Source organism: Schistocerca americana, chromosome 7 (genome assembly GCF_021461395.2).
Source record: "Schistocerca americana isolate TAMUIC-IGC-003095 chromosome 7, iqSchAmer2.1, whole genome shotgun sequence".
Taxonomy (NCBI): Eukaryota; Metazoa; Arthropoda; class Insecta; order Orthoptera; family Acrididae; genus Schistocerca; species Schistocerca americana.
In genome coordinates, this window is record NC_060125.1 from 178,137,067 (window position 1) to 178,163,476 (window position 26,410).

General features: G+C 43.2%; 1 protein-coding gene across 1 annotated transcript in view; it reads right to left on the reverse strand.

Annotated features, from left to right (window-relative positions):
* The window catches only part of LOC124622828, a 96,882-nt gene that overhangs the window by 37,873 nt on the left and 32,599 nt on the right, over nt 1-26,410 (reverse strand). Inside the window, exon 3 of the mRNA XM_047148620.1 lies at nt 4,625-4,752. Coding sequence (XP_047004576.1) covers nt 4,625-4,752 — 128 coding nt within the window. The remainder of the gene's footprint in view (nt 1-4,624; nt 4,753-26,410) is intronic.

The following is a 26,410-nucleotide window of genomic DNA, read 5'->3' on the forward strand; positions in this document are numbered from 1 at the left end:
AGAAGAAAGTTCTTGACCGAAATTTCGCCAAGAGATCTCGCCGTCGTTTTAATGACTGCCATGACAAGTCGCTTGTTATATTCGTGACATTCTTGTATCGATTTACGTTGTAATTTTCGATGTCCTCTGTCAATCCTATCTAGCAAAGATCCCATACCGCGCAGCATTACTTCAGAACACGACGATAAAGAGCCGAGCAGGCCGTCTATTTAGCAGATTTGTCGTGTCTTGTAACAGTTCTGCCAATAAAACCTATCTTTGCTTCTTCTCCACAACATTTAAATGAGAGTTTCAAGTTAAGTTGTTAATACTTGTATTACCAAAGGACTTAGTTGAATCGACAATTTTTAAATCTGAAATTTATTCTGTAAATCAAACTTAACGGAAATCTTTTTGTACTCATGCGAAACTTCTCACATTTTTATTGTTCATGATCAACTGACATTTCTGGGAGCATTCAGATGTTGTTGTTGTGGTCTTCAGTCCTGAGACTGGTTTGATGCAGCTCTCCATGCTACTCTATCCTGTGCAAGCTTCTGCATCTCCCAGTACCTACTGAAACCTACATCCTTCTGAATCTGTTTAGTGTATTCATCTCTTTTACCCTCCACGCTGCCCTCCAATACTAAATTGGTGATCCCTTGATGCCTCAGAACATGTCCGATCCCTTCTTCTGGTCAAGCTGTGCCACAAACTTCTCTTCTCCGCAATCCTATTCAACACCTCCTCATTAGTTATATGATCTACCCATCTAATCTTCAGCATTCTTCTGTAGCACCACATTCAGAAATCATTTAACAACTCGTTTTCATCTTTTGACGACTTCACTAGATGGCAAGTAATAGCATCCTCTGCAAACTGATCCCTGTACTCCTTCCTAAATCATTTTACACCTTAAGAACAGCAAGTGGTCTATAACACTTCCTTGATGAACTGCAGAGAATAATTCGCTTTCGGTAGACAATTTCCCGTCAGTTACCACCAACTGTGAGTTTCTCATCATGAAATTACAACCCCAGTCGTCCAATGCAGACGATATTTCATTATATGTGATTTGTTAAGACGCCACTTCTGAGGCATGGTGTCAAAAGCCGTTTGGAAATTTATAAATATGGCGTTAACTTGCGACCCCCTGTCGACAACACTTAAATTTTAGCGTGAATGAAGAGCCAGCCAACGGCTTTGCCGCAGTGGTGACACCGGTTCCCGTCGGGCTTGGCTAGCACTTGGATTGGTGACCGTCCGGGTGTGACGAGCGCTGGTGTCAGGCAGGGTGCATTCAGCCTGAGGAGATACTTGACTGAGAAGTAGCGACTCCCGTTACGAAAACCGACAACGGCCGGGAGAGCGGTGTACTGACCACATGCGCCTCCATATCGACATCCAGTGACGCGTCCCGTTGATGATACGACGGACGGTCGGTCGGTACCGTTAGGCCTTTAGAGGCTTCTTCGGATGGGGTTTAGCTTATAATGAAGAGCCAGATGTGTTTTATAGCGTATTTTGTGAAACCGTGTTGGTTGCGTCCCTCTCTAATGACTTCGTCCTCAGCGGAATTTTGGAAATTTGTGGTAAGTTACTATGGGACCAAACTGCTGAGGTCATCCGTCCCTAGGCTTAAACACTACTTAATCTAACTTAAACTAACTTACGCTAAGGAAAATACATACACCCATGCCCGAAGGACGACTCGAACCTCCGACGGACGGAGGCACGCGAACCGTGGCAAGACGCCCAGACCTCGCGGCTACCCCTCAGCGGAATTGTCAACCCTTCTTTATTATGTCCTTTTTCTACGAGATTTCCAACAATATGCGAGACAGGCCGCTACAAATACAGACCCACTTTACGAGATGCACCCCAAACCTGTGAGAGTGAAAGTACCATACAGAAGAGTTCTGTACTCCCGTTTCAGGAGCTGTTTAAATGAACCAAAGGAGTTTCGATTTCAATAAAATTCCTCGGTCTGTGTATCCTCGCCAAGGTGTAGATTTCTCCTACATTTGGTCTACTGCTTCACGGGTTCAATTCAATACCCCATTCACTCTGTCTCATGGTATGGGGCCATGTGACGATGTCGATGATTCGTCTTCGCACGGGGACATTAAACTCGGCGGTCTCTCGGTGCTATTCGAGAGGTGTGAGCTATTGCCGCCAATGAATCTCATTCTTCTTTCATTCACCCATAACAAATACCCATCAGTCATCCACACGACACAGACACACACTTGACACTTGACGACAGATCGAAGATATTCAATGGCAAATCACCTCCACTGAGTGGATGGCCAGGTCGGCAATGTGGTGTTCCCTCACTTACTCCGAACATTCATTTGCTGTGTTTGGGACTGACAGACTTTTCATTATGTATATTACAATTGCTCCTAGCAATAGTTTCCATATCAGAAGTGTTTATATAGTTTTCTGTGACTCCTGGAAAGTTTCAACGTTTGGAGCTTGTCCCTGCCCCTTGCCCTCTGTATGAATATTTGACTGTGCCTCGTTCATAACATCCATGTGTTCTAAGTGGCAAACACTAATAATAACCACATAGAAGTGGTAGGGATGGCGATTATCATTGAAACAAGAGGTTTTCGGTTATACCAGTGCTTCTCCATCTCGAAATTAACCTGGCTGTTAAAACTGCTCAGAATAACCGGCTTTGAAATAAAAGTTTTCGGTTTTTATTGCTATTATTTCCAGCAATAAACAAAGGCAGAAACATTCTAAGACTCCCTCAGACTTTTACATCATACGTTTCAAGATAGAATGGAAATATCAAATTAAACACCGTTCGCTTCTTTTAACAAAAAGGATTAAGGGGTTGGCCGGTTGCTGTGGCCGAGCGGTTCTAGTCCGGAATCACGCGGCTGCTACGGTCTTAGGTTCGAATCCTGCCTCGGGCATGGATGTGTGTGAGTTCCTTAGGTTAATTAGGTTTACGTAGTTCTAAGTCTAGGGGACTGATGACCTCAGATGTTGAGTCCCATAGTGCTTAGAGCCATATGAATCTTTTTTTTTTTAATTAAGGGGGTTGAATACTAGAAAAAGTTCACAATAATTCTCTTACTGATTCTTCTCTTCCTGCCGCGACGGTCGTACAGCTATCGCCGCATCCCGGACGTCTGTAACCAAACGCCCCCACCTCGACATTCGTCGTTATCCTCTCCTGTTCCTCTCCTATCCGTTGCATCTTTGAATCTTTGATACCCCTCAGCCAACGTTTCTGCAGTCTTCCTCTTCTTTGTCTTCCAGGAGGTTGCCATGAAAGTACTCTCTTGGGCCATCTCTCTTTTTCCATTGTTTCGATATGCTTCAACCGTCCTCGCTGTCTTTCTTCTGTCCTATCCGCAAGCCTCTAATGTTTCTGATTGAAATTCCAGACGTTGTCCTCAGGTGATCCATTTATAGAGTTCTAAGTCTTTTTTCACGTCTTTCTGTGAGTTCCTTGCACCTACTCCCACAGCTTGTTATTGGTTCTATGATGGATTTGTATAAATGCTTTTAACCATTAAACTCTTTTCGAGGACCAAAGAATAGGACTTAATTTTTGTAAAGCCACCGTCCCCTGCATGATACGCTTTCGTATATATAGGTTCGATAACTTAGTCTTACTGATTCTAAACTCTTACATCTCTGCTCAAAAATCATGCTGTAATCGAGAATCGTACTAATATCTAGGCAGTACGAATAGTCAGTGCAAAAGGGTGAAAACTGAGGTTTCCAAACACTATCTTTCGTGGGAAGTTGTGTGTTTTCAAAGGATACAAGCAGATAAGGCATATTATGTAGACAGCAGATTATCTAGTTTCTATTTTTATGGCAAACTATGAATGAATTACAAGTTTTTAATTTATTACTGTTACCGTAACTTCCTTTCTTTTATTATTTCATAGAAATAGCAGGCAAATAACTTTTTGTATAAAATTTGTAGCGTTCTTTCTCTGTAATTATTTCGAATGAAAAACCCATTTTAGTCAAAAACATCTCTATATTTGAATAAAAATGATTTCTTACTGAAAAAACCAAAAATCCTCTTTCAGACATACAGATGAACAGTTTAGATAATAGGCAAAATATAATATGACTAGGAACAATAATTACACGACAATAGCTAAAAATTTCATTACTGAATTAATTCACTGAAAGTGTTTACTGTCCAGTCCGTTCATAAGCACTCGCTCTGTAATGTGTTCATCTGTAAGTTGACCATTTTCATCAGAATCAATATCATTCAAAGACGATATCAGTCTCTCAGAACCCATAAAACTTCCTACTTTATTCTTTTAATAAAAGTTTTGTATAAAAGCAAAAAATTTTAGCGCCACTGCTATGGAAAATTTGATATATCAGTGGTATAAACTGTCAGTGAGAAGTAAAAATACCTGTTATAACAGAGACCAAAGAAACATCGAAAAATACCGGTTATTCACAACTAAAGAAGCGGTATTGGTTTTAGTCTGGCAGTTTTCCCCCACCCGTAACCTGTGGACACTGTTTGGGCGCGGCACGACTTGCATAATTTGCCACCGCAGCTCGTTAAGAATATCGAGCTGCCGGAGTTTACGTAAGTCGCGGCTGTAACAGTCGCGAGCCGAGACCTCGCGTGTGGCGCAGTCGTTACTGCGGCGTCGATGCCCCGCGGCGGGTCTGGAATGCGGCGCGCGCCGAGCACTCGGCACGAATATCGCGGGGGCGTCGACGTACAACACGACGCGCGCGCGGGGGGCTCTGCCGGGCAACCACTCTGTGCTGGAAAAGCCACAATCCTTACTTTCTTCAGCAGATGAAATCTGCTGTACTTCCCGTAGAATAGAAACGTTGGGCGGCCAAAATTTCACTTGACCGAGCGATATTTTGAGGACCTTAAGATAGGCAAGCAGTAACGGAAACAGAAGAAAAATTCGGAGTAGGTATTAAACTCCATGGAGAGGAAATAAAAACTTTGAGGTTCGCCGATGACATTGTAATTCTCTCAGAGACAGCAGAGGACTTGCAAGAACAGTTGAACGGAATGGGCAATGTCTTGAAAGGAGGATCCAAGATGAACATCAACAAAAACAAAACGAGGATAATGGAATATAGTCAAATTAAATCGGGCGATGCTGAGCGAATTAGATTAGGAAATGAGACACTTAAAGTAGTAATGGAGTTTTGCTATTTGGGGAGCAAAATAGCTGATGATGGTCGAAGTAGAGAGGATATAAAAGGTAGACTGGCAATGGCAAGGAAAGAAGAAATTTGTTAACATCGAGTATAGATTTAAGTGTCAGGAAGTCGTTTCTGAAAGTATTTGTATTCAGTGTAGCCATGTATGGAAGTGAAACATGGACGACAAATAGCTTAGACAAGAAGAGAATAGAAGCTTTCGAAATGTGGTGCTACAGAAGAATGCTGAAGATTAGATGGGTAGATCACATAACTAATGAGGAGGTATTGAATAGAATTGTGGAGAAGAGAAGTTTGTGTCACAACTTGACAAGAAGAAGGGACCGGCTGGTAGGACATGTTCTGAGGCATGAAGGGATCACAAATTTAGCATTGGAGGGCAGCGTGGAGCGTAAAAATCGTAGAGGGAGACCAAGAGATGAATACACTAAGCAGATTCAGAAGGATGTAGGCTGCAGTAAGTACTGGGAGAGAAAGAAGCTTGTACAGGATAGAGTAGCATGGAGAGCTGCATCATACCAGTCGCAGGACTGAAGACCACAACAACAACAACATAAGATAAGCAACCCAAATTACATAACCCGCCCTGGGTGCGAAAGGTGTACGTTGAGCTGCCTGTCTTAAGGCGCATCGAACATTTTCCAGGCCAATTTTATTTTGCCTGCTCTATAGTTATAGAGGTCGAATGGTATACTGCGCACGTCGCAAACATCAAACTGGCAGTCTTACGTGGATTTCGTACAACGCTGTTTGTTTGCTTTTTGTGATAAGACCAAATCTTTAACGTTACAAGTACTGGCACTATTTTTTTCACTTAATTTATTAGTAACAGCTATGGTAAATTATTGGTCCTACAGTGGGTGCGAACAGAAATACGAGGGTGAGTCAGATGAAAACCGTAAATTTGTAATAACAAATCGAAATTTCGCGCCGTTATCCTGTAAGTTGGTAAGCGTGCTACAAACAGCGTGCAGAATGGCCTGTAGGTGGCAGCATAGTGTAGATGCACACATACCGTCGCAGTATCAGTATAAAGATGGCCGCCCCACTTGCGAAATGCACCAGGGAAGAACAGCGTTCTGTTATTCGGTTTTTGCGTAGAGAAGGTGTGAAATTCATCGACGAATGAAGGTTCAGTACCGTGATGCATGTTTGTCACAGCAGCAAGTCTACGAATGGAGTAGGGAGTTCGCAAATGGCGTGACTTCAGTGGAAGATGCTCCTCGTCCAGGTCAGGCACAACGAGTTGTGACTCCACAGAACATTGCAGCAGTTGAAGCCATAGCGAAGGAAAATCACTGAGTGACACTCAATGACATTGCAGCATATTTACAGATTAGTCATGGGTGCATGATGTGCTCCAATTTCACAAAGTGTCTGCAAGATGACTGCCACGGCAACTGAGTCCTGAAATGAGAACACGACGTGTTGATGCTTGTGAAGAACTACTTCGGCGCTTTTAACGAGAAGGTGATGGCTTCCTTGCAAGAATCGTTACTGGGGGCGAAACCTGGGTTCACTTCCATCAACGGAAAACGAAGAGGGCGCGCAACCCAGACCTTGCCCCAAGTGATTTCCATATGTTTGGACCACTCAAAGACGCAATGGGAGGAAAGAAGTTACGTTCTGATGAAGAGGTACGCCACACGGATTACCAAAAGAATTTTTTTCTAAAGGAATTTATGCACTTGGTAAGTGCTGGAGGACTTGCATTGAGCGTGGGGGAGATTATGTTGAAAAGTGATACAGCTTTGTACCACTTCTGCACAATAAATAATATTTAAAAAAATATTTAAGGTTTTCATTTAACTCACCCTCGTACATCGACAGAGGAAAATTTATTCTTCATAGCTATGTACTACAAAGGCCTAGTTATTGTTACCATTTGGAGTAGAAACACCATGTGCCTTCCCGACTTCAGCAATATACCACCTCCAGTTCTAAGATGGTGCTGAAGGTCTCGAACAACATTCAGAAGATTCCTCAGCTACCCACTCATCGAGATATTGGGCAAGCAAAACACAAGTGCTTGAAATCAAGAAAACCGTCGTGTTGCGCAGCAGACAACCTTGTTGGGTTCTCTTTCAGTCTCAACCATTCGTGGAAAATACAGTTGGATCAATCTTCAGCAGTCGTCAACCCTTCCATGCGGATACAAGCATTCGGTCTCCCGAGTCACTATGGAGGATCATTAACCTGATTTGAACCGGCCAAAGCAGATGTCGTTACCCGATGCACAAGTGCGGATGGGCTGGTTCTGTAAATTGTGACTGTGGTGCCTCCTTCCAGTCAATCCGCCATAACTCTACTGACTGCCCTCTTCGAGTGTACCGTACAAAGGTACGATAAGAGACATGCAGTGGATGAAGCGATCAAATGTATCAAGCAACTAGATCTGGAGATTTAAGGTTGTTAGAGCTTATGATTGTGCATATTTGTCCACAGATGTTGTATACACGTACTGTCATTGTTTTCATGCAACTTTTAATAAACAAGTAGCTATTATACTACGAAGAAGCCCTTGGTCAGTTGAAAAACACCGCGCGAGACAGTATAATAAAAGGTAAATACCGGTGTGCTAAATTACATGACTGCGTGGTCATATAGTTCCGAGACAACTGCTAGATACATTCACTAGTGTGATGCGAGACATTTCGAGCAATGTTTAGCTGTAGAGTAGATGTAAATGTTACAGTGAGTAATTTATTCCAGATTATACTGATAATGACGATTAGGAAGTTGACTCACGAAGTAAAATATACTTATAGTACCTGTGGTGTAGGGAATAATCAGGAGCAATTAATATTTTTGTGTTTCCTTTAAAATGAACAAATATTAAAGCTATGTCAGCAAAAAGTAAAAACAAAAGGGAAAGGCGGCATCGCTCAAAATATTTAGAAGTGTGATAAATCGCTGTCAGTAACTGGAAAGTGGTTACTGCGCTAGGTATGAAACAATTTTACAGATACGCATAACCTGGATTAATTGCTGTTATATCCCAACCACGTCACAACACAATAAACCTGTGTCTAAATAGCCGCGTATCAAAAATTCTAACATGTCAGTAAGACAATCTACCTGTTCCCTGCACAGTATGAAGAGAAATGAAACGTGTGGGGATCAACAAAGTCATCCAAATGAACTAACTCGTAAAAAATGTAATGAAAAAGAATTTCCTCCGGCAGCGTGCTGATGGGATCTTAACAGTTAGGTATTGGCCGTACGAAGATTTAAGAAAAATGCTAGGAGAACATAAATAGGATACCTTGGAAGCACGACGACGTGGTTCTTACAAGAATTTTGGGTAAATTTAAGGGTATTTTCAAAAAAGACTCTGGGACTATTCCGCTGTAACCATTGTACATCTCGCGTAGAACCATGAGAATAAGGTGAGAGAGATTAGGTTTCTCAATGAGGGATACTGACGGTCGTTTTTCCTTCGCTCAACACTCGAATGAAAAGTTAAAGGATCATGTTGAAACGATGTACGCTCTGTTATCCAAAGCACAATGGCTTGCGTTGCATGTATGTAGATACAGAACCGGAAGGATGACCTTAACACCACTGTTTTTCTATGTACGTTCCTATTGGATGTAATGGTGTGCGTTCTCGCTCGCTGCGAACTGCTTACTCGTCCAGTTGTTGGGGATCCTACAGTTTCATGTGAATTTTACACCACGGTGAATCATTGCATCCTTAAAATCATCCACTCAACAGCGAGATCAGACATTCGTTTCTTTCATCATGGCAAAGCCCCAAAGCAGCGATGGAAAAGGTGGTAATATTAGGCGTTGGAGTCCTTGATCACATTCCCTATGTCCTATATATCGCTAGTTGCAACTGTTGTTTTCCTAAGTGAGGACCCCGTTGAAATGAAGATGTACAGCAGATTTGGGACGATGAGAAGACGCTTTGAGAGCACTGAAAGGGAAAAAGTGAAGAAGACAAGAGACATTGTGTGGCAAAACGATTCTACTATTCGAGGTTTTAAGGCGTTCTTTCTTTAGGCCAGTACCGCGCATTTCAGAGCGGTATTTATGCCGAGATGAAACACACTGACACCTGTTTCAGTTATATTAACTTTGAGTAACGAGGAAAAGTAGAGGCTACGTTATAACAAAAAAGTTCTGAAGTTCGCGTGTAGCAGTTCCTCTCTATCAGCGTTAATAATACTGGTAAATATAGTTGTTGAAACGTAGACCTTCACGAATGAAGCAATTTTTGGAAACCAAGTAAGCTGCTGTCTATATCCGAAGGAGATACAGGGGTCTAAATCCCACTATTCACAGAAGTGCGTCAGCCTTTTGACTGTGCCCTGGTTCTGTCAGGAAATTTGTACCGAAGACATTTTTATACATAGAAAGTGAATAATGCTGAAATGTATACAGGGAAAGTAGACACTTAAAGAATACCGCAGGTAGTAGTTACGTAAGACTGACCTCGGGTGCATGGTGCTGGTTGTTCACAGTTTCTAAATTTATCCTTGTGCTATTTTTATTAGACATGAAAGGAGAGGAATGAGTTAAACGTTGCTATGGCTACGAACGGCCATATTTAACTGATGGATTGCCGTACCATCGCGACACAGGACGAGGAGTTATTATGAAAACTGACCTAAACGAAAGTAATGGACAGCTTGATTATTGAATTAACCGAATGTTCACCACGCTTGTAGTTTTTGATGTTACTGAAACAATGTGTCTTGATAGGCTACTATAACAACTTCCTTTCAAGAAAAAGGTACGGTTGACGAGTGTGCATCAGTACAGACAAATGTGACAAAAGAAGAACTACGTTTTGAAGAATCGAAAGATTGAGGAATACGTTTATCACAGTCTGCCGCTAAGAAGTGACATAAAGCAGCAGAAGTGAAGTTCTGGTGCCTAGCCAAGATTAATTCTCTCAGCGGATTACTGTGATTCAGGGAAAAACCTGTTCATAGGGACCTGCCGACTGCTGAAAAGCGGGGACCGCCTACTGCGGATGGATGCGAATGCGAGTGTTTGCGTTTGGGATTATCCGTCCACCGCTCCCGGCATTGAGAGGCGTACCTCGACAAAGGAGCTCGTTCTGGACTGTTACCAGAGGTCGTAAGTTCCGTCTACTGCGACAACAAAGAGAGTTTCCGAATGTCTGTCGCGCGAGTGACTTTAAAGAGGACGTCGGAGTACTCTTCGGAGCGCCCGCCAGACGGTTGCTGTAAGTGACTTCCCGGCGTTGTGAATTCGCACACAAGAGATTTACGCGTTTAGCAACAAAGAAAAGAATACAAGAGGAGCTACAGGGTCCCTTTAACTGTTTATCTGCCCTCAAAAGACTTACGAACATAACACAGAAGAAGTACAAACAAACCACGCATTGTCTTCTTTTTTTGCGTGGGCTAGCAGTCCTAGCGTATTTCAAACAAGACGACATGTTCCGGCGAGGCTGCTACTGGATTTATTTATCTCACAATCGCGGTTTCTGTGTGTGGCGTTTTCAAGTGATAACTCAACATGAAGTGCGTTAGTACGCTATTATTGCTATTGCTAGCTAGGGATCTAAAGCAAAAACCTTAAAACCTACAGCACAAGCACGTGTGTATCTTGTCGCCGAATGCTGTTCTGTTTGGAGTAGAAGTAGCCATGTCAACAAAACAGATATCCACCTAACTGATGCGCTGAGGAGCGTGGCAGGAACTCTTAAATCCGCACCAACACAATGGCTGTCAGTACTCGCCCCTCCCAACCTCCGACGACAACAAGCAATAACACATGAATGGATGAAACTCAAAATATCCAGAGACTTACCTATTTATCAAACACTGAACAACGCACCACGCATTGGATTAAAAATCTAGAGAACCAGTCCGGATAAACAATGGCCAAAACGTTCCAGAAAGCTACACTACTGGCCATTAAAATTGGTTCACACAAAGATGACGTGCTACAGACGCGAAATTTAGCCGACAGGAAGAAGATGCTGTGATATGCAATTGATTAGCTTTTCAGAGCATTCACACAAGGTTGGCGCCGGTGGCGACACCTACAACGTGCTGACATGAGGAAAGTTTCCAACCGATTTCTCATACACAAGTAGCAGTTAACCGGCGTTTCTTGGTGAAACGTTGTTGCGATGCCTCGTGTAAGGAGGAGAAATGCGTACCATCACGTTTCCGACTTTGATAAAGGTCGGATTGTAGTCTATCGTGATTGCGGTTAATCGTATCGCGACATTGCTGCTTGCGTTGGACGAAATCCTATGACTGTTAGCAGAAAATGGAATCGGTGGATTCAGGAGGGTAATACGGAACGCCGTGCTGGATCCCAACGGCCTCGTATCACTAGCAGTCGAGACGATAGGCATCTTATCCGCATGGCTGTAACAGATCGTGCAGCCACGTCTCGACCCCTGAGTCAACAGATGGGGATGTTTGCAAGACAACAACCATCTGCACGAACAGTTCGACGACATTTGCAGCAGCATGGACTAACAGCTCGGAGACCAAGGCTGCGGTTACCCTTGACGCTCCACCACAGACAGGAGCGCCTGCGATGGTGTACTCAACGACTAACCTGGGTGCACGAATGGCAAAACATTTTTTCGGATGAATCCAGGTTCTGTTTACAGCATCATGATGGTCGCATCCGTGTTTGGCGACATTGCGGTGAACGCACATTGGAAGCGTGTATTCGTCATCGCCATACTGGCGTATCACTCGGCGTGATGGTATTTGGGTGCAATTGGTTACATCTCTGGGTCACCTCTTGTTCGCATTGACGGCACTTTGAACAGTGGACGTTACATTTCAGATGTGTTACGACCCGTGGCTCTACCCTTCATTCGATCCCTGCGAAACCCTACATTTCAGCAGGATAATGCACGACCGCATGTTGCAGGTCCTGTACGGGCATTTCTGGATACAGAAAATGTTCGACTGCTGCCCGGGCCAGCACATTCTCCAGATCACTCACCAATTGAAAACGTCTGGTCAATGGTGGCTGAGCAACTGGCTCGTCTCAATACGCCAGTCACTACTCTTGATGAACTGTGGTATCGTGTTGAAGCTGCATGGGCAGCTGAAGCTGTACATGCCATCCAAGCTCTGTTTGACTCAGTGCCCAGGAGTATCAAGGCCGTTGTTACGGCCAGAGGTGGTTGTTCTAGGCACTGATTTCTCAGTATCTATGCACCCAAATTGCATGAAAATGTAATGACATCTCAATTGTAGTAAAATATATTTGTCCACTAAATACCCGTTAATCATCTGCATTTCTTCTTGGTGTAGCAATTTTAATGGCCAGTAGTGTATAATCTAAGAGACGACTGGAGAAATCAGCGGACGGGCATCCATGATCATAAAAAGTTAGGCAACACTGATCCGACAATCCAACCAAGAAAAATATGGAGCTCCCTCAACCGTCAGAGAACTGTCCAAAGCAACGCTACACAAGTGACGAATTGCCGATGATGACCAATGCGACTGCGGAGCATCGGAACAGACTCTGGAGCACATTATGCACGACTGCCCAAAAAGAAAATCCATGTGTACCTGGAAAGAATATGTACACGAACACGTGCAGCAATTAACTGGTTGGAGTTTTTTGATATACAGCTGTGATAAAAAAAATGTTCCCTCAACTTCTGTTGTCTACTGCTGGTTCTCCACCTTTCTTTACTATCTGAACATACGTATACACAGAGTTAACATTAATTAATAGAACCGACAAACTGCAGGGGACGGATTATTGACTGGAAGTGGAGGAGAAAAATCGGGAATGCATTGTTAGCACGGTAGATGGCAGTGTCGAGCCGCAGCACGGCTCAACAGGCAGTGCTCTTTAACGTTTATTCGCCAATACCAGGCCCGCGACTCCTAATACGTCCTTGGTTCTGGCCGTGGTTCGTGCACCGGTAGCCGAAGCAGTTAAGCCGGGAAATCTGTGTTCGAGTCCCGGTCCGGCACAAATTTTCATTTTCATTGTAATACACAGCAAAGGGTGGTTCACATTCGCAACTGATAATATATTTCGTGTGTGATAAAACAGAGCATAATTTGGCTGATGAATATCGTCTTGTGAAGTAGCAAACAGTGTGATAAAAGTGGGGCACTGTAAATTTCGGAATTCGTATTACAGCCTTTGAAGGTTTCTAGAAGGGACTTAGTACACAAAAATTTGAGCAGAAACCCATGCCCGGAAATTTACAGTTTGGATGTAAAATAACTTCGAGGATCGGTCCGTTTTCAAATCTCTCGCATCACTATATGCACACAGCGGAGACAATGACGTCTGCTCTATAGCTTTACAGGAGCCCATGGCATGGACAATGTTCAGAGTACTCGTCTTTGGGTTGCCTTTTACATGACGAAGGACCTCCTCTTCATAATTCCCTACGAGAGCCCATGTAGTTACAGGAGTAGTTGTTAAATGAAATAAGAAAATGCATTTGACTACACTTTCTGACATTCAGTTACATTAAATATTTGTTACTGTTTCTTTCTTTTTTTTACGTTGCGACCGCCTTCTCCACCAGTGCCAAGATCTGTCAAAAAAAAAAAAAAAAAAAAAAAAAATTCAAATGGCTCTGAGCACTATGGGACTTAACTGCTGAGGTCATCAGTGCCCTAGAACTTAGAACTACTTAAACCTAACTAACCTAAAGACATCACGCACATCCATGCCCGAGACAGGATTCGAACCTGCGACCGTAGCGGTCACGCGGTTTCAGACTGAAGCGCCTAGAACCGCTCGGCCACTTAGGCCGGCCCCCAGTTACCTGCCCTGGAGCTTAGTGTATGTTACGGCAGTGTACTTTTCCTCGCCCTGCCGCTGCTGTTCGGTAAGGCGTGTAGTTCGACAGCATCCTTGATTTGTGGGCCGGGTGTTTTTTTTTTTTTTTTTTCCTACTCTGGTAGTAGTGGTTCCTTTCTGCTTCCGGATGCTCTTAACACCGCAGTCTGAAGACGTAGTGCTGACCGCCGGTTTTCGCTTGACTGTGTTATTCCATCGTTGCATTGGTCATAGCACGTTAGGTAGATTCCGCAAATGGTAACTGGTCATGCATTTAAACTGCCACTAGTCTGAGTTACCATCTCGTAAAGTGAATGCAACTCTTGGATGCCTGTCTCATCGCTTGCGAAGTTTTGGGGGACTTTCCCAGGTCGATCCTTGGAGCAACGTTTATGCCTCCCCTCCCCTTGGTTTGTTCAGACTTGATGACTTTTTTTAAAAATATTTTAATGACTGTAATTTCAAGTTTGAAGATGTTTAACTGGTTCTTAAAAGGATTGCTAGTCAGGCCTTCAGCCGAGAAGTAGTTTGAATTTGTTGTAATTAAGGCCTTCAGGCGTGAGTGTTACTTGTCTTAAAATTTTAATTAGACAATTGTATTCCAGCAGTGAGATTCGATAAGAGTTTTTTTAAAATATTTTAATAACTGTAATTGCAAGTTGAAGAGTTTAACTGGTTCTTAAAACATTGATATTCAGGCCTTCAGCCGTGAAACAGCTTTTAAATTATTACTATTGGGGCCTTCAGCCGAGAAATAGTTTGAATTTGCTGTCATTAAAGCATTCAGCCGTGGAAAACCTTGTTAATTTATTGTCACCTTTTGTTTGTAGTTGTTTCCAAATGAAGTGTACATGATTGAAAAATAAACTAACCAACAGTAATTGATTACGGCCCTGTCCACAATCACAACCCAATCCTCCCTCCCTAGGTAATAGGTCTCACCTGTGTTATTAAGAAGTACGATGCGATGTACTTAAGAACACAGGCACTGCTGCTACGGTCGCAGGTTCGAATCCTGCCTCGGGCATGGACATGTGTGATGTCCTTACGTTAGTTAGGTTTAACTAGTTCTAAGTTCTAGGGGACTGATGACCTCAGATGTTAAGTCCCATAGTGCTCAGAGCCAATTTTGAACAGGCGCTGCTGTTTTCTCAGACTAAGAGACGGATGTCCGATTTTCTACACTAAATCATTAGGCAGGGACGTGCCGGTTTGTTCATCCAATTCTTTGGTAACTGGTCACTGAACTACACTTGCCTGAGTTGACTTTTTCAGCATTGTGCTGTAGCTAGTGAATGCAAGTCAACACAGGGAAAACAGAAAGAAAGAAAGAGGGAGAGATTTTACCCTAATCTTATTTTAAGATAATGTCTCTAACAACTTTAACAAGGCCTTTGATGGCAACACCGTTGCACACTTGTTTGTCTACATGTGATCGGCGCGTACGGCCGGACGTCGCAGTTAAATCCGGCTGTATCTGGGTGGCGGAGGCATTTAGCATCGTGTTTTACGAGAGCTGACATCCGGAAGATGGGTGCCGCGACGCGGCTACAGGCCGTCTCCAGCGCACAGAGGGTCCCCGCCGGCTAAATTTGGCCCGCGCCTCCAGACGAGAAAGAATGCCGTCGCCGTCGCCGGCGGCGCGTCGGGTCGGGTCGCCTCCCCCCCCAACGCATTTATTCTTGCGACGCCTTTTGAGAAGAAGGCGGGCGGCCATGGGGATAGCGCGCTCGTATTTTGTTTTGTGGCGTCGGACAGACGGACGGCCGAACGGGCGGCCGGATATGTATAGTCGCGGTAAATATAGAGCCGCTTCCTGCGGGAACTCCTCGCCTTGAACCTGGGCGTGGCCCCGGCGCTCTGGAGCCGCTGGAAGCCATTATCTCCGGGGCACTTAGTGCTCTACGCTCCGTAAGTTGCGGACGCATTAATTTATCAGGAACTCTAATGACATTACCATCAATAAAAACTGTAGTCTTCGGACAAAGTATTTCATCTTATATGCAGGACATTCAGCAGAGAGTATATTCCGTGTGCAGTCCATTGTAGTATGCACTCAGAATTCTAAATAATCACAGAGTACCACAAGGTTCTGTTTTTGGCCCTCCATTTCTGATATACGTAAATCAGTTTCCATTGTCAGAAAGAGTAAATCTGGTTCCTTTTCGAAATGATAAAAGTACATGAAAAGGCAGCTAATGAAGTATTTGTAAACATTTGTGGATGATCGTTACATTTTAACAAGGCTCTGTAAAAACAATTCAACAGTTGAATTTTCCTGGCAGATTAAAACTGTGTGCCGGACCGAGACTCGAACTCGGGACCTTTGCCTTTCGCGGGCAACTGCTCCTTTCTTTCAGGAGTGTTAGTTCTGCAGGTTCGCAGGAGAGCTTCTGTAAAGTTTGGAAGGTAGGATACGAGGTACTGGCAGAAGTAAAGCTGTGAGGACGGGGCGTGAGTCGTGCTTGGGTAGCTCAGTTGGTAGAGCAGTTGCCCGCAAAAGGCAAACGTCCCGAGTTCGAGTCTCGGTCCGGCACACAGTTTTAATCTGCCAGGAAGTTTCAAGTCAGCTCACACTCCGCTGCAGAGTGAAAATGTCATTCTGAATTCAGCAGTTCTTTAGAACAACAAAACTATGAAAGTTGTCTACACATATTGTTTAATCTGCATAAAGTATTCAACAAACGTGGATCATTTCCGAGAACGATGCACATACAGTCAGTTCCACAATAAAGTAGACGCCATAATTTTATATGTAACGTCCGCAGCGACATCTCTGGTAGCAGTCTCGAATATGTACTCAATGCGCTTTTCCGCAGAGTGTAAACGAACAGTGTGAGAGTTGAATGTTTCGTTTTGTCGGTTGCAGTTTGAAATGAGAGCAAAAATGTGCGGTATTTATCAAAAATGCCTTCTGAGGTCCGTTACGAAGCTATTTGTTTCGAACGAGCCAAACTGGGTGTTTCAAGAGGATAATGACCCAAAACATCGCAGCTGTCTCTGTACAGTGACGAAACAAGACAATGAAGTGTTTATGATGGAATTGCCTGCAATTTCTCCGGATGCAAATCCAACCGAAAAAGTTTGGTCGTATATTAAGATGAAGCTTAAAGGAAAGGAAATAAGTACCTTGAAGCAGCTGCCATATAAAATCAGGCGGATCTGGAGATCGTTACCGAGAAAATGTGCAGAAAATCTCTGAAAAGCATACCAAAAAGACGCCAAACTATAATCGATACTGGAGGCGATTGGATTAACTATTGGTAATTGTTCAGTTATTAATAACACGTATATTCATGTAAACGTATTTGTAGTAGTGTCTTATTTCATACATATAACGGCATATACTTTCTTGTGGAACTGACTATATATGTTCTACTGTTTTAATGTCCAATGTAAGGGCTCCGTGTTGCAAGGACAGAAGCTTGCGGCGATTCTCCACGAATGTTCATCACTAGGCCTCGCTAGACATTAAATACCCGTGTTGTTTCTGGATTATTAGTGCTTCCGTGCTGGAAACTAACAGTTTTATAATTAGGACGCGCCGTTAGAGTGTTTACAGCACATCTTCCAGCAGAAGAAAGTACTGTGCCTGGAGATTTACTTTTATGATCATGTTATTCCACGAGAGTTTCGAAATTAAAGGTAGGCAACGCATGAGTGCTCTGTCTTACAGCAAATACCTGTCAAATAACGAAGAGTCCCACTAAAGGCAATATCCATCAGATGCAGTAATCGGAACCGTTCTCATCTAAAGCGATTTTTCACATTAAAGTGAACCGACGGTCTAACAGTCGAACTGAGATTAACAACTGGAAATCAAGAAATTGCCTCCCACCTACGAGAACTGATGATAATACTCGTCGAACAGAACATGAGTTGTCCACCTCAGACTGAGCCTCAAATCTGAAGTTAGCTCCACTCAGGACATATATGTTCAAGCTGTTAGGGCACTGATAATGTTCTTGACCGTCACGCCTTTGTGTGTAAGTAAATGATTTAAGCTTTCTTATTTTGCATGGAAAGTTACGCATCAGCTTCGAAACTCGTTACTATGCAATTGACAGGTCAGACTTTCCTTTGCACAATTTCAGGGTCTTTAAGCCTCTTCCTGACTACGAAGCGCTTTATAGATCTGCGTCTCTTGCATTATTTATTAAATGGGAAACCTTTTATTATTCCTTCACTAATCTTTAAGGTATGAAATAATGGTAATTATTAGTGCACATTTGGAAAATTCTTGTTGACTATCACTGACTGACCGAACGATATGGAGAAATTGGCTCGAAGTTGGGAGAGCAGTCCTATTATCCAAATGCAGGTATTTCGTGGCTTCTACACTCAGGTTAAGGTAAATGGCGTGAAGTTTCCCATGGAAAGCAGTCGACCGGTTTCCGCCTCCGCTATCCTTTATTCCTTCTCTCATGCCGTCGTCATCGACGGTACGTTAAACCGTAATCTTCTTTGCTTTGTTTCTGTACACTTGTGAACAAGATTTTCCTTCGAACAACGTCTGCCGGAAGTCATATGCTGCAGGACACATCAAAATGGTATTCCTATGTTATCTCCACATACAGGTTCTATCATTTCCACAAGAGGAATCCGAGTCCCAAGTACTGTTCGCTATTTTCGATATTCTCTTTTGTGAGAAAATGTAATTTATAGAAGCTACAGAGAAAACATTTTGATCAAGTGTGTAACGGAGAAAACTAGAATTTAGATGCAATACTTTGTAATTAGATTTAACGCACCGTCATTGCACATGAAACACAATCTCTGATGGGGGCAGGAAATCGACTGTGTCCCTTTCGAAGGAATCATCCAGCCATTTGTCTTAAGCGATTTAGGAAGTCAGGGGAAAAATATAAATCTGGATAGCCGGAAGGATACCTGAAAGCTGGTTCTTCAGCAAGCGAGTCTAGTGTCTTACTATTGCGCCCTATCACCCGGTATAAAACTTAGATGAAACATAAAATAGAGAATCTCCTGTAAAAGTACACAACACTGACGCAACGTAAAAGTATGATGACTTGAGAATTTGGAAATAAAAATTAATTCTCGAAGTGAATACTCGTGTTATTGAACACGTTAAAAAAGCTGTCTAAAAACGAGTTAGTGGCGGGAATGTTTATTCCTAATAAGAAATGACTAACAACTTCTCATTGATAAATGTTTGGGAAGAAATTGTTCAAATGGCTTTGAGCACTAGGGGACTTACCTTCTGAAGTCATCAGTCCCCTAGACTACTTAAACCTCACTAACCTAAGGACATCACACACATCCATGCCCAAGGCAGGATTCGAACCTGCGACCGTACCAGCAGCGCGGTTCCAGACTGTAGCGCCTAGAACCGCTCGGCCATCGCGGCCGGCTGTTTGGGAAGAAAAAGATATTAACTGCAGCGTACGGACCATAAATTATACACTAAAAAAAATTTGTAAGAACTGATTTAGTCCGTCAAGGAGACACGCAATTCGTAACAGCTCTCGTGGTAGCTCATAATAAATTTGTCTTGGTCCAAATACATGGAATCAGTTATATAAGTGGTTTCAGTTGTTCGACAACCATTTATGGCAGCTCCTAATACAATAGGTACCATGAAGTGCACTGTGAGCTCTAACCAGAAACACTGGACTCGCATTCTGGAGAACGACGGTTCAGTCCCGTCTCCAGCCATCCTGATTTAGGTTTTCCGTGATTTCCCTAAATCGTTTCAGGCAAATGCCGGGATGGTTCCTTTGAAAGGGCACGGCCGATTTCCTTCCCAATCCTTCCCTAACCCGAGCTTGCGCACCGTCTCTAATGACCTCGTTGTCGACGGGACGTTAAACACTAACTACCACCACCACCCTAACCAGAAGAGTATATTACGGCCGCGCGGAGTGGCCGCGCGGTTTGAGGCGTCATGTCACGAACTGCGGGGCCCCTCCTGCAGGAGGTTCGAGTCCTCATATGGTTTGTAAGTAGGCTGTTTAGGTTTTTTTTATTGGTAACGCCACCTCTGTATGAAAATCACTGGCTGTGCTGTGTGCAGTCTGTGGCTAGTTTGCATTGTTGTCTGCCATTGTAGTGTTGGGCAGCGGCAGCTGGATGTGAACAGCGCGTAGCGTTGCGCAGTTGGAGGTGAGTCGCCAGCAGTGGTGGATGTGGAGAGAGAAATGGCGGAGTTTTGATATTTGTAAGAATGGATGTTACGAACTCCTATATATATTATGACTTTTGATGATATTAAGGTAAATACATTGTTTGTCCTCTATTAATATCTTTCATTTGCTAACTATCCCTACCAGTAGTTAGTGCCTTCCGTAGTTTGAATCTTTTATTTAGCTGGCAGTAGTGGTGCTCGCTGTATTGCAGTAGTTCGAGTAACCAAGATTTTTGTGAGGTAAGTGATTTGTGAAAGGTATAGGTTAATGTTAGTCAGGGCCATTCTTTTGTAGGGATTTTTGAAAGTCAGATTGCGTTGCGCTAAAAATATTGTGTATCAGTTTAAGCACAGTCATGTATAAATTGTTCAAAGGGGACGTTTCATATGTCGACCCTTAGCCGAGGATACCTCACTGGAATCTTCTGATTTTTTCTTGTAGTTTGTGTAATTAGTGTAGCTTTTGTTTATTGCTAGCGCGTAATTGTAGAGAAAATCTCCTTTGTAGTTGCAGTCTTTCATTGTTGTACAGTAAAACAGTTGTGGCATGCATGTAGATTTGCACCAAGTATTTCGCAGCTGCAATTAACTAGATATTATTTTCAGTGTTATGTTAATGTGTTCTCTTATTTTTGCTCTTAAAATTGTGCTTTTCTGTGTTATCGTGTGAAATATTGTGACAATAATGGCGTGTGAAAAACGTAACACTAGGCTCCAAAGTAAACTGAGAAATAATAGTGACGACGAGTGTAGCTTACCATCACCGCTGTGTAATGAATTAACAGGCATTCAAAGTAGTAATTTGGTAACTGTGCATGGGGAAATGGAACGGGCGTCAAATAATGGTGTAGACAGTGAAACAGGTAGTGAACAGGGAAGCATTATCGGTCGATCGGTCGGCAACAGCTCGCCTCAGGAATCGGGAATGACATAACACAATACTGCAAATACTGTAGACTCAGGTTTTGGGTTCTCACCGTTTTCTCAAATGAGTCAAGAAACATTTTCTGCTTGTCAAAATGTGAATGTTGCCAGTGCAACTTCACTGCCAAAAAGCACTGAGGAACATGTTTCAGACACCAGTGCATTGTTATTACAGTTAATGCAACAAATGGAACAAAGGCTACAAAAATTAGACACAATGGAACAAAATCTTCAAAAGTTAGACAACAATGCAAACTAGCCACAGGCTGCATACAGCACAACCGGTGATTTTCATACAGAGGTGGCGTTACCAATAAAAAAAAACCTAAACAGCCTACTTACAGGTTCAAATGGCTCTGAGCACTATTGGAATTAACATCTCTAGTCATCAGTCCCCTAGAACTACTTAAACCTAACTAACCTAAGGACATCACACACATCCATGCCCGAGGCAGGATTCGAACCTGCGACCGTAGCAGTCGCGCGGTTAAGGACTGAAGCGCCTAGAACCGCTCGGCCACCGCGGCCGGCTTCGAGTCCTCCCTCGGGCATGGGTGTGTGTTGTTCTTAGCATAAGTTAGTTTAAGTAGTGTGTAAGTCTAGTGACCGATGACAAACAGTTTGGTCCCTTAGGAATTCACACATTATTAGTGTATTACGACCAACAAAGAATAAAGAGCTCAAAATGTACCCAGTGCATTACCAGCACAAGACATACGTGGCTGTGTTGTTACGCTGGTAGTTGAAACGATACTCCTCTCATGAAACTATTAAAAATAAACAAAGTGGGACTTGGGTTCTGTGCATTGGATTTTTGTATGCTGATCACGGGGGGAGGGGGGGGGGGGGCAGCGAAGGAGCGTTTCCACTAGTAGAGCAAAGACACACCGGAGGTGCTCTAGACAGCTGACCTCACAAAAGGTCAGAACTTTGTTCCAGGTGGACATCCGCGAGACGAAACACTCCTGACAATGGTATCGGAGATGGCTAGCTCATAGTGCGCGCCAGCCTGTCATACACCAACAATTAAATTGAACATTAGAAGAGAGATACAGTATCTAAAGCTCAGGACAACACAAACTGACATTAAAAAATGGAATCTAATATAACTAAATACTGGAAAGCAATGCCAAAAGCAGGCAGCCCTCTTACTGTGTGGTATTTCTGAAGAAGTGCTTACATAGTAAAACGTACAAACTGCAGATGATTACATGTCACTTTCAGTGCGGATGAGGAAAAAGCACACTTCTATCGGAGATTTGCTGATACTCATTACTCACATATACTTGGTCGACTGCAGACAAGATGAATTGGTACGCTGTCTTTGTATTTCGTAGGCGTGTTGGAACTCATTTCTGCTCCCCAGTCCTTAAACCGCATTTGCATTTCCGCTACCGCTGTGAGTCATTCGTTCACGTCGTTATCAGAAAGGTGTTAAACTCGCCGACATTTTCAATATTGTGCTAATGCTCTGCTAAAAGTGTTAGTAATGTGAAGATAATGGACAGAATTGAATCTAATTACACGCTTTAACTGGAGTATTCATACTCATGGTGACCCAATAATTAATGCACGAATATTAACGTAGTTGTCAGTTTTAGACAACGTCCACTCATTGCGCTTCGGCAACCCAGATATAAGTATATGCCTGCGTACGCAGTAGACATAGCCCCAAATGCCACGACTGTTTAAACAGTGCACTGGACACATTGTGGGCACCTTGGTAGTTTGCCGTTTGCAGAGAATCCTTATTAGTTACCTCTCATGACGTCCTTTGTGATACGAGCTCATTTTAGTTTCGTCAATATGTACTGTATTTCCTCGATTCACCGCCAGTTGGCCCAAGTGAAGGAAGGTAATGTTGACTTCGATGCTTGTGTTGACATGCGACTCATTGGCAGGCATTGTTGGTGATGTCTTGATTGGGCCCCATGTTCTTCCACCTACGCTCAATGGAGCACGTTATCATGATTTCATACGGGATACTCTACCTGTGCTGCTAGAACATGTGCCTTTACAAGTACGACACAACATGTGGCTCATGCACGATGGAGCTCCTGCACATTACAGTCGAAGTGTCCGTACGCTTCTCAACAGCAGATCGGTGACCGATGGATTGGTAGAGGCGGACCAATTCCATGGTCTCCACGCTCTCCTGACTTCAACCCTCTTGACTTCCATTTATGGGGGCATTTGAAAGCTCTTGTCTACGCAACCCCGGTACCAAATGTAGAGACTCTTCGTGCTTGTATTGTGGACGGCTGTGATACAATACGCCATTCTTCAAGGCTGCATGAGCGCATCAGGGATTCCATGCGACGGAGGGTGGATGCATGTATCCTCACTAACGGAGGACGTTTTGAACATTTCCCGTAACAAAGTGTTTGAAGTCACGCTGGTACGTTCTGTTGCTGTGTGTTTCCATTCCATGATTAATGTGATTTGAAGAGAAGGAATAAAATGAGCTCTAACATGGAAAGTAAACGTTTCTGGACACATGTCCACATAACATTTTCTTTCTTTGTGTGTGAGGAATGTTTCCTGAAAGTTTGGCCGTACCTTTATGTAACACCCCATATATATATATATATATATATATATATATATATATATATATATATATATATATATATACAGGGTGTTTCACGATTCATGTTATACCCTTCTAGAGGTTGTAGAGGGGACTTAGTAGACCACGTTTTGTATAGGAACTCATGTCCGGAAATGTCATACAACGACGCTACAGAGAGTCGAAACTACAAGCGTCGGCTCCTGTATATTTATGTATGTACAGGGGGATTCCGTGATGATGTTAAAATTTTCTAGGATAGTGGAGGAAGATAAATGTACCAATTTGAGGTAAGGGTCCCTGCACCAAAAATGGATGAGTCTCAATCTGCAGCGTAGTTGGATGACATTTCCGGACACAGGTTCCTATGTAAAACTCTATTTATTAAGGCCACTCTACAACCTCTAGAAGTGTGTAACATGAATTGTGAAACACTCTGAAAACTATTCCCTGACCTTTCCTCTCCGACTGCGTGAGACGTCTTCGGGGGTAAAACAGGAACGGCACCAAGCGCTCGAGGGACTGTGGACTCACAGCGACGTGCAGAGGGCATCACAATTTGTCGGGTGATACTAACTAATTATTATGTCTCGAATAAAAGCAATACATGATCATTCTGTTTGCATCAAGTCTGCATCATCATTTTATTTGCGTCAGCCCTCTCCTCTAATAAACTTATTACGGTATTTGTAAATCCCTATTGCCTCTCTACATGTGTGGCAATATATTACATTGTCTTTGATAAAAACCCTAGTTTCACTCAATTTCATTTCGTAGTTTTTATCTCGGAAAGTCTGTTCTGCTACGACCAATTTGTCACAAAGTCACGGGCGGCATTTCATTTTGTGTTCAGCTAATTAGTGCTATCACTTCCTTCTGTGGTCCCAATGTGTATTTGACCACAACGCCACGGAATATTAAAAACCCCAGTTTTTCTTGGTGCATGTGTGGCATCAAATGACTTACGTTGCTGCCCTCTACAGCCCGTCGAGCCCTTGTTACTGTTGTCGGTTTAGTTACGAATATGTCGCCCGCAACCGGTGACGAACCGTCAGGGCTCGGTTTTATATCTGGAACACAGCCTAGAAACTCCAAATGATGTAAACATAGGCATATTTGCCTTATACCGTTGTGGCCTTCAGTCAGAAGACTGGTTTTGCACAACTCTCCATGCTACTCTGTCCTATTAAGCTTCTTTACCCCCCCCCCCCCCCCCCCAACACACACACAAATACACACACTTTCCTCCAGTACTAAATTGGTTCAAAAATGGTTCAAATGGCTCTGAGCACTATGGGACTCAACTGCTGAGGTCATTAGTCCCCTAGAACTTAGAACTAGTTAAACCTAACTAACCTAAGGATATCACAAACATCCATGCCCGAGGCAGGATTCGAACCTGCGACCGTAGCGGTCTTGCGGTTCCAGACTGCAGCGCCTTTAACCACACGGCCACTTCGGCCGGCTACTAAATTGGTGATCCCTTGATGTCTCAGAGCGTGTACTGTCAACCGTTCCCTTCTTCTAGTCAGGTTGTGCCACAAAACTCTTTCCCCTAAGTTGTATTTAATACCTCCTCATTAGTTACACGATCTACCCACCTGATCTACAGCATTTTTTTGTAGCACCATATTTCGAAATCTTCTATTCTCTTGTCTAAATTGTTTATCGTTCATGTTTCACTTCCATACATGGCTGCTTTCAACAAAGACTTTCCAACACTTAAGTCAATATTCGATAGTATCAATTTTTATCAGGTACGCTTTCCTTCCCATACCAGTCTACACTTTATACCCTCTCTGCTTCGGCCATCATCACTTACTTTGCTGTTCAAATAGCAAAACTTATGTGATACTTTCAGAGTCTTGTTCTCAATTTAATTCTCTCAGCATTGTTTGATTTAACTTGACTTCATTCCATCATCCTTTTGTTGATGTTCATGTTGCATCCTCCTTTCAAGCCACTGTCCGATCCTCAGTACTCTTCGAAGTTTTTTGCTGTCTCCGACACAATTACAATGCCATCGGCAAACCTCAAAGTTTTCATTTCTTGTCCCTGAACTTTAATTCCTACTCCATATATTTCTTTGGTTTCCCTTACTACTTGCTTAATGTACAGATCGAATAACAACACTGTCTCATCCACTGCTTCCGTTTCACGACCAACGATTCTTTTGACTGGCACCTAGTTTCTGTATAAGTTGTAAATAACCTTTCGCTCCCTGTGTTCTTTACTCCTGCTACCTTCAGAATTTCGAAGAGTGTTCCAGTCAACATGGCCAAAAACTTTCTCCAAGTCTACAAATGCTATAAACGTTGTTTTGCTTTTCCTTAACCTATGGTTCAAATGGCTCTGAGCACTATGGGACCTAACATCTGAGGTCATCAGTCACTAGAACTTAGAACTACTTAAACCTAACTAACCTAAGGACATCACAAACATCCATGCCCGAGGTAGGATTCGAACCTGCGACCACAGCGGCCGTGCGGTTCCGGACTGAGCGCCTTAACCGCGAGACCACCGCGGCCGGCCGGAGTGGCCGAGCGGTTCTAGGCGCATCAGTCTGGAACCGAGCGACCGCTACGGTCGCTGGTTCGAATATTGCCTCGGACATGGATGTTTGTCATGTCCTTAGGTTAGTTAGGTTTAAGTAGATCTAAGTTCTAGGGGACTGATGACCACAGCAGTTAAGTCCGATAGTGCTCAGAGCCATTTGAACCATTTGAACCTATCTTCTAAGATACGATGTAGGGCCAGTATTGCCAGATAGGTCTGTAGTAAAAGGAATGTAGTTGATCGATAACGACTTTCTGTATGCACAGCGAAATAACG